General features: G+C 45.8%; 1 protein-coding gene and 1 non-coding gene across 2 annotated transcripts; one reads left to right on the top strand and one right to left on the bottom strand.

Moving 5' to 3' along the window:
- Positions 1-409: 409 nt before the first annotated feature.
- TRNAR-ACG (transfer RNA arginine (anticodon ACG)) lies at positions 410-482 on the bottom strand. Its single transcript has one exon. It is a non-coding gene; the product is annotated as a tRNA-Arg (tRNA).
- Positions 483-792: 310 nt separating this feature from the next.
- PRMT5 (protein arginine methyltransferase 5) lies at positions 793-9,260 on the top strand. The gene is made up of 17 exons (XM_066342590.1): positions 793-926; positions 1,586-1,704; positions 2,029-2,114; positions 2,281-2,415; positions 3,635-3,747; positions 3,892-3,941; positions 4,543-4,706; positions 5,363-5,524; positions 5,694-5,771; positions 5,868-5,926; positions 6,008-6,130; positions 6,215-6,390; positions 6,987-7,096; positions 7,289-7,382; positions 7,556-7,672; positions 7,880-7,944; positions 8,720-9,260. Exons 1-17 carry the CDS (start codon positions 817-819, stop codon positions 8,870-8,872), a joined length of 1,914 nt encoding a protein of 637 aa, XP_066198687.1. The 5' UTR covers positions 793-816; the 3' UTR covers positions 8,873-9,260.
- Positions 9,261-9,296: the final 36 nt, after the last annotated feature.

Genomic DNA, 9,296 nt, shown 5'->3' with positions numbered 1-9,296 from the left:
GACTCCTCTTTAATTGTTCACCACGAAATTTTTTTCTATCTTCGCGTGTGTTTAGATGTTTATTTACATTATGTGTTTGAGATATAGAATCACGAGAAACTAGTGGCTGAATTGCCACAATCTATTTACAAACATAATATATTAAAGTTCATAAAAAGTCTACTTTAAGAGTACCAGCCATTAACCCAATTTTCTCAGGGTGCAGATGAACCTAAGTAGTGACACAAGTACCACCTTTGAATTCGGTTACGGGAAAAACTGACATAAGATGGCTGTAGAACTCAATCAAATTAAGACCAGAAAATCACGGTATCAGCGAGGAAACTTTAAATAGTGAGTAGTGTAAGAAGAGAAAAGGAGACTTATGGCCATATTCCATGCAATAAAAACATGTTCCTGCTCATCTCGCCGAGCCAGCCAGGAGTCGAACCTGGAATCTTCTGATCCGTAGTCAGACGCGTTATCCATTGCGCCACTGGCCCTGAGACGACGGAAGGCCCTTCAGTGGTGGCACTTCAAACTTATATTGCAGGGTTTCATGGGACGTGTAGTCTCAACAAAATTTTGCGAATATATAAAGCATTATGGGAGATTGAAGCTCGTCAAGAACCAGACCCTACGATTGGTTAGGCTTCCGGAGCCACATCGTACGTCACTGTACAGCCCGCGATTGGCAGGAAGGGCCACCCGAGCCGGGAAAGACGCTCTGGTTGTTACGGAGACTCGTCCCGCCTTCCGAGGGGGGGGCCTTCTCTCCCCGGCTTTGTGATTGGTTGCTAGTATTAAGGAATCCCGGCGTGGACAGGGCGAAGAAAGATGGCGGCGATGACGGTTGGAGCTGGTGGTGGGAGCCGCGTGTCCAGCGGCAGGGACCTGAATTGCGTCCCCGAAATAGCTGACACATTGGGGGCTGTGGCCAAGCAGGGGTGAGGGCCCGGACCTCTGCGGGCAGAATCTAGGGTCCGAACTCGAGGACGGAGAGTGGTAGACTAGTCATCCCCGAAAGGCAGGGGTGAGGGGGGAGCCGGAGTAAGATAGTGGGGACCAGAAACCAGTACACGTTGTGAGGAGAAGGCTCGGGCCCTGGAGCGGTAGGAAAATCTTAGTGGGGGCGTGTGGTCACTGAGCCCAAAAGTCGGGGCAATTGTCATGCAAACTCAAAAAAGGGGAGAACCGATCTCCAGGGCCCCGGAGAGCGAGATTGTTGTCTGAAAAAGGGAGGTAGTTTTAGGGGGCTAAGGAGGGAAGAGGTAAACCTTTAAGGGGGAGGCATGAGCAGTACTGGGGCAGATCTGGATGTGACAGTCTTGGAAAACCAATGACACCAGAGTAGAAAATTCACTTGGTGTGGATTTTCACCTTTTTCCTTACTCATCTTTTACATGGCTGTGTTTTGTGGAGAAATTGAGGCACAGTGCAGCGGAGATGATATGCCCCAAGGTGGGCTGAACTCAGCTGTCCAGTCGGTTGACTGATGGTGGCAGCCGAGAAGGTTGTGCAGAATCCAGATAGCCTAATACAGTTGCTTGGATCTCTGGGCACTGCTGCTCTTGACATGACGACTCTGGGTCTGTCGCGGTTGTAGGTTTGATTTCCTCTGCATGCCTGTCTTCCACCCGCGTTTCAAGAGGGAATTCACTCAGGAACCTGCTAAGAATCGACCGGGCCCCCAGACACGATCAGACCTACTGCTGTCAGGAAGGGGTAGGGACCATCCCATACACCCCTTACTTATTAGAGGCAGTAACAATTTCTGCTTTATCAGTGCCCTCATTCTCCTTTCCTGGCTTAGATATATTGATTAGTCCCTGGGATATAGATAACTCTTTATATGTAGAAAACTGTTTTCTCTTTGCTTACCTGCTTAAAGCCTTAGTTTCCTAATCTGCATCAGGCTATCCCAGATCTGTGATAGAAAAAGTCATTTTCTTTCATTTCTACTCTTACTTCCTGTTAAGAACTAGAAGTTGAATGAGTGAAGTGCCTAACCTCATTCAATCTTTGTTTTTCTTGGGTGGGGGAGTGCAGACTGGAATACACTAATTGTGGGAAAGCTTTCTCCATGGATTCGTCCAGACTCAAAAGTGGAGAAGATCCGCAGGAACTCGGAGGCGGTAAGACTTTTTGTCTTTTTCATTGCATCTTTCTAAAGATCAGGTCTCTAACCAAGCTGAGTGGGGAGAGCAGTTTTCCCCCCATAACTCTGTAACTCTGATATAATTCAATTAAAGCTATTTGGGTTGCTAGCTCTTGATCTTTTCCTCTTGATCTCCATTCCAGGCCATGTTACAGGAGCTAAATTTTGGAGCATATTTGGGTCTTCCAGCTTTCTTGCTGCCCCTAAATCAAGAAGATAACACAAACCTGGCCAGAGTTTTGACCAACCACATCCACACTGGCCATCACTCCTCCATGGTATGGCTGAGGGCTTTCTTTCCTGCTGCATATTATGGTAGTCCAGGTGTGGTTCATACCTTCTTGTTCCTAGACATTCAGTAAAGGGTGCATTTGGTAGAACTGTAAGGTCAGTACTGCCTTCCCATATCTGAAAGTGGTGAGCAGAGATTTATTAAAGATAAAGAATAGCCTGACCTGGCGGTGGTGCAGTGGATAGAGCGTTGGACTGGGATGCGGAAGACCCAGGTTCAAGACCCCGAGGTCGCCAGCTTGAGCGAGGGCTCATCTGGTTTGAGCAAAAGCTAACCAGCTTGTGCCCAAGGTTGCTGGCTTGAGCAAGGGGTTACTCGGTCTGTTGTAGCCCCACGGTCAAGGCACATATGAGAAAGCAATCAATGAACAACTAAGGTGTCGCAATATGCAACGAAAAACTAATGATTGATGCCTCTCATCTCTCCATTCCTGTCTGTCTATCCCTGTCTATCCCTCTCTCTGACTCTCTTTCTGTCTCTGTAAAAAAAAAAAAGTAAAGATAAAGAATAGCCTGACCTATGGTGGTGCGGTGGATAAAGTCTTGGCCTGGAATGCTGAGGGCGAGGGTTTGAAACCCTGGGCTTGCCGGTCAAGGCACATATAAGAAGTAAGTACTATGAGTTGATACTTCCAGCTCCTCCTCCCACCTTTCTCTCTCTATCCTTTAAAATCAATAAATGAAAAATTAAAAAAAAAAAAAGGAATATACAATTATCTCCAAAAATTTATAGTTGAAATAAAGACCAACACAGGTATTTACCTAAAGATATGCATTAGATACATGTGTAAATAATCACAAATTTGGGAAAAGCATATGAAGGGATTAATTTGAGCTCTCCATCAAGGTCTTTTGTTTTTTCAATTTTTATTTCTTTAGCAAGAGAGAGGGAGAGATGAGAAGTGTCAACTTGCAGTTGTGTTACTTTAGTTGTTCATTGATTGCTTCGTGCCTTGACAGGGGCTTAAGCCAGAGACTTTGAACTCAAACCATCCAGCGACCATGGGATCATGTTGATGATCCCACACTCAAGCTGGCGAGCCTGTGTTTAAGCTGGTGACCTTGGGGTTTTGAACCTGGGACCTCAGCGTCCCAGGTCGACGCTATCCACTACATCACAACTGGTCAGGCTAGATCAAAGTCTTTTAATTGAGGGAAGCTTTCTTGACCCAATGGGTTCTAAAGAGAGTGCTTGTCCATGTACAGTTCTGGATGCGAGTACCCTTGGTGGCACCAGAGGACCTTAGAGATGATATAATTGAGAATGCACCAACTGCACACACAGAGGAATACAGTGGAGAAGAGAAGACATGGATGTGGTATGTTTCCTTTTGTTACTGTACCAGGGCAAAGGGTATGTTGAAGGGAACTACAGGGTGGAACCTGTAGGATGGTCTCCTTGAACTGTGGTGATTGGTGTGCCATATATATTTAGCTGTATTTTTCTGTTTGACTTTGGACAGGTGGCACAATTTCCGGACCTTGTGTGATTATAGCAAGAGGATTGCAGTAGGTAAGTCCATCAGGGTCCTATGCTAGGTATCCCTTCTCTGATCTCCTGTGAATAAGAATCAGGAGTGTCGCCTGACCAGGCGGTGGCGCAGTGGTAGAGCATTGGACTGGGATGCTGAGGACCCAGGTTCGAGACCCCGAGGTTGCCAGCTTGAGCACGGGCTCATCTGGCTTGAGCAAAATAAAAAATGCTCACCAGCTTAGACCCAGGGTCGCTGGCTCAAGCAAGGGGTTGCTCAGTCTGCTGAAGGCCCGCGGTCAAGGCACATATGAGAGCAATCAATGAACTAAGGAGCCGCAAGGAAAAATTGATGATTGATGCTTCTCATCTCTCTCTGTTCCTGTCTGTCCCTGTCTATCCCTCTCTCTGACTCTCTCTCTCTGTCCCTGAAAAGATAAATAAATAAATAAATAAATAAACTTACTAAAAAAAAAAAAAAAAATCAGGAGTGTCATGTACACCTGGCTACTGGGCAGTTTTGCTATTTTTCTGTGCCTTAGTCTGCCTTGCTTTTAAGGGATAAACAGATCTTAACACAAAAAAACGAGAAAATGCTTCTTGCCTGGCAATAGTTGACAGGTCTTTCTTTTCCCTTGTGTAGCTCTTGAAATTGGGGCTGACCTTCCATCTAATCATGTCATTGATCGTTGGCTTGGGGAGCCCATCAAGTCAGCCATTCTCCCCACCAGCATTTTCCTGACCAATAAGAAGGGATTTCCTGTTCTTTCTAAGATGCACCAGAGACTGATCTTCCGGCTGCTCAAGGTGGGTGGTAGGATTTTAAAGGTGCTCCAGCTAATCCTTTTACTTTATTCCCATATGTATGATGCCTTTTTCTTCTGTGGGACTGACTCCTTTCCTCTCTGGTTTCTGAAGAACTATTTTAGCAAAGTTAGGGGACTCGAGGGGAAAAAGGCAAATGGCAGTAGGAGCCCCAGAAACATTTAAGAATTTACCAGATCTCATGAAAACTTTGCAGGTTTCATTTAAGAAGTTACAGCAAGGGCCCTGGCCAAATGGCTCAGTTGGTTAGAGCATCATCCTGAAGCACAGTGGTTGTCAGTAATCCCGATATTCGGGGCACATATGAGAGATGATCGATTGCCAGTTCGATCCCAAGTCAGGGCACATGTGGAGAAGATCAATATTCCTGTCTCTCTCTTGCTTTCTCCTTTTTTCTCTCTAAAAAAAAAAAAAGAAGTTACAGCAAGGATTTATAGGGCCCTTTGAGCCACGCTAATGTTTATATGGCATTTTAGGGATTTATAAGTTAAGTTCATTGAAGTATTATGCTGATTTTGGTATTTGGAGAGCTCTTGGCCTGGGCCTTATTTTATGCTACTACTCTTTGGCTATAAGCCATAATAATATCCCCGAATCTTGGTGTGAGGCTTTGTCTTATGGTCTGATTTCTCTCACAGTTGGAGGTGCAGTTCATTATCACAGGCACCAACCATCACTCGGAGAAGGAGTTCTGCTCCTACCTCCAGTACTTGGAATACTTGAGCCAGAACCGCCCTCCACCCAATGCCTATGAACTCTTTGCCAAGGGCTATGAAGACTATCTGCAGTCCCCACTCCAGGTAGGTCTGGAATGCACTGAGAAGGGGAGGGGAGCTGTCTTTTGAGAGTAGGTGTTCTAAAATCCTACCAGAGCTCAGGAGACAGTGATGGGAAGGTTTTGGTATTCTGGTGCATTGTCCTTGCCAGAAACTGGCTAACATGTTTTGCATGTTTCCTCTCTTTCATCAGCCACTGATGGACAATTTGGAATCTCAGACATATGAAGTGTTTGAAAAGGACCCCATCAAATACTCTCAGTACCAGCAGGTACAGTGTAGGTCCCAGAGTGGGTCAGGCACAGGGCCAGAATGACCTAGGTGAGGATGTGATTATAGCCATGAAGTCTTCTCTCCTTCCCCTTAGGCCATCTACAAATGTCTACTAGACCGAGTGCCAGATGACGAGAAGGACACCAATGTTCAGTGAGTAACCTCACCATGATTCCAGAGATTTGTGTTCCTACTTTCCTATATGCTGAGTCAGCTTAAGTCTTTCTTTCCTAGGGTGCTGATGGTCCTGGGAGCAGGCCGGGGTCCCCTGGTGAATGCTTCCCTGCGGGCAGCCAAGCAGGCTGACCGGCGGATAAAGCTGTATGCTGTGGAGAAGAACCCTAATGCTGTGGTGACGTGAGTGGCAACACTTGCTAAGAAGTTTGTCCCCAGTACCAGTTTTCCTTATTAGTGTCCTCACTTGTATCACCTCTGTTTTAGGTTAGAGAACTGGCAGTTTGAAGAATGGGGAAGCCAGGTGACAGTAGTCTCATCAGACATGCGGGAATGGGTGGCTCCAGAGAAAGCAGACATTATTGTCAGTGAGCTTCTGGGCTCCTTTGCTGATAATGAACTGTCACCTGAGTGCCTGGATGGAGCCCAACACTTCTTGAAAGGTGCCTCCAGGTTTGGGTGTACTGAGTAAGGGGATTGGATTATCAGCTGGGAAGGCTGTGGGGGATGAGGGGGTTGGGTGAGACAGCAGTCTAGGAGAAGGTTACAGGGTTTTAGGGGGAGAAGGGTTGGACTTGGGTCAATGCCCTTAGGAAATGAAGTAATTTCTCTGAAGATTGGTGTTCACATCTATATGTCAGCTGTAACTGAAAAATAAGAAATGATTAAGAAAGAATAAATATATAAAATAAAGGGAGTGGACTAGAGCAGACTTTTAATCTGAGGTCTGTGGACTCCCAAGTGCTGTGATATGTACCTTGGGCTTAGCTTTTGTCAGAATCTCAAAGAGCTCTGTGACCTAACAAAAGTTAAGCATTTGATTAGAATACTTAGGTTCCTTCCAGTTTTAATCTTGGGTGACTCCAAATTAACCTGGAAGTGGAATCCCCCATAGCAGGAGCTGGGAGCAGGTTGGCCTAGGAATGTGACAACATTGAGTTACCTGGGTCTGTTTGGATGAGTGAAATTTGAGCTTTCAGTGAGTACAGCTATACCATATCCATCCCTTGGGAATTAATGTGGCCCTATTGTACTGCAGATGACGGCGTGAGCATCCCTGGGGAGTATACCTCTTTTTTGGCTCCTATCTCCTCTTCTAAGCTGTACAATGAGGTGCGAGCCTGTCGGGAAAAGGATCGTGACCCTGAGGTAAAGAGCCACCCTCTTCTGGAGGATTCATTTCTTTTGTACTTCCTTTTCCTGTATTAGCACCAATTGTTTTATTCCTCTGCAGAAAATGGAGAGGTGGAGGAGTTGGGGGTGTGGGAAAATATTTGAAGTGAAGAAGTAGGTATCCCTTACCTATCTTCTCCAGCTCTTGCTTTCCATCTCTTGGGTCAGGCTCAGTTTGAGATGCCTTATGTGGTAAGGCTGCACAACTTCCACCAGCTCTCTGCACCCCAGCCCTGTTTTACCTTCAGCCATCCCAACAGAGGTGGGTTCCTGTATGTCTCTCCTCTGGCTGGGTGGGTAAGAGCTCACCCTCTTGGTTTTTTCCCTTGCTGTCCTGGGTCAGCCCTGTTGAGGCTTCCCTTGTTCTTGTTCATGCTTTAGCAAGTTGCCTAGGACTTCTGGCCCTTTGTCACCCACACAACTCTTCCCTGACAGATCCTATGATTGACAACAACCGCTACTGTACCTTGGAGTTTCCTGTGGAGGTGAATACAGTGCTGCATGGCTTTGCAGGCTACTTTGAGACTGTGCTTTATCAGGACATCACTCTGAGTGAGTGTCTGGGGCAGTGGATGGTGGGGTATGAGTGTGTACAATCTGGGTAGCTTATATGCATTTCATTTAGTGTTATGGGGAGCCCAGGAGTCAGTGAATGGGGATCTTTGATTATTTGTTTCAAAGTAATCCAGAAGATTCCTCAACCTAGTCAAAAAGCACAGTCATGGAGACCTCAGTTTTTTCATTATTTTGTCCACATAGGTATCCGCCCAGAGACTCACTCTCCTGGGATGTTCTCATGGTTTCCCATCCTCTTCCCCATTAAGGTACGAATCATCTTTAAAACTCCATAGATTTAGGAATAACTTCACCTTTGGGTAATGGATGATGCTTGGCTATGACTCATGTCCTACTGCTCTCACATGCTTGGATATCAGTTGTAAATGTTGGGGTATCTGCAGTGGCCTTCTGCCTGGCTTCCTTATCTCCTCTAGCTGTTCTACTATTTTCTACCTGGACTGAGAGTCTTAATAACTCAAATCTGATCATATCCCTCTTCTGCTTAAAATCCTTCCCACTGTTCTTAGGATAATGGTTAAAATCCTGAGCATTGCTCGAAAGACTTGGTGTGATTTGGTATTAGCCTGCCTTTCAAGCTACTGTCTCCTTGATTACATTGCTTCAGTCCACTGGACTGGCTTTTGGTTTCTCTGATACCCCATCTTCTTTCCTGCCTCAGGCTTTCATATTTTTCTCCTTTGCCTGTGAAATTCTTTGCCTCCCTCTTCACCCAGCTAACTTATTTTCCAGGTCTCCTTAAAGATTAGTCTTGTCAGATAACTTTCTCTGACTTCCTAGACTAAGTTAGTGTTCCCTTTCAAAGGAACTTTCATAGCACCCTCTGCATGTTCACAGCACTGATCACATTTTGGATTATTTGTTTACTGTCTGATTTTTCAGTTCTGGTTATTCTGACAGACTTCAAATAAACTTCATGAGGTTTGGGATGTCATGTTTTATTTTATTTCCACATACAGTTCAGTACATTGCTACATATAATTATTAGTTCCACCCTGAAACACCCTTTCTTGCTTCTTACAGCAGCCCATTACGGTGCGTGAAGGCCAGACCATCTGTGTGCGTTTCTGGCGATGCAGCAATTCCAAGAAGGTGTGGTATGAGTGGGCTGTGACAGCACCAGTCTGTTCTGCTATTCACAACCCCACAGGCCGCTCGTACACCATTGGCCTCTAGCCCTGCCTGCCATGTCTGGAAGCAGCTTATGGTTCCACTCCTGTAGTACAGAAGGTGCAGTAGCTCTGTGGGCTGTGATTCCCCTTGCCCATCAGAGAGGAGCATTTCAGTCTGCTTTCCCACCTTACATCAAGGTGGGCAAAGGAGAATTAATACAGGGCTCAAGCCATCAATCTGTGAAGACTTCAGGCCAAAGCACGAGAAATTAAATTAGTAATCTGAAGCTACTCCAACAGGCACTCAGCCTCAAGTGCTCCCTGGAATAGCCCTGAGAACATGGAGATTGAACACATTTTCAGCCCTTTCCCTGCCCATCTGTGTTCCTGTTTTGATGGTTTTGTGTGGGAGGAAATACAAATAAAGTGAAATTATGGCCTTTCTGGTCCAATCCTGCTCCCCCCTGCCTCTGTTTTCCCACACCTTA

This window comes from Saccopteryx leptura, chromosome 6 (assembly GCF_036850995.1).
Source record: "Saccopteryx leptura isolate mSacLep1 chromosome 6, mSacLep1_pri_phased_curated, whole genome shotgun sequence".
Classification (NCBI taxonomy): Eukaryota; Metazoa; Chordata; class Mammalia; order Chiroptera; family Emballonuridae; genus Saccopteryx; species Saccopteryx leptura.
Note: the sequence above shows the minus strand (reverse complement) of the source record. Positions and strands in the feature narration are given on the sequence as shown.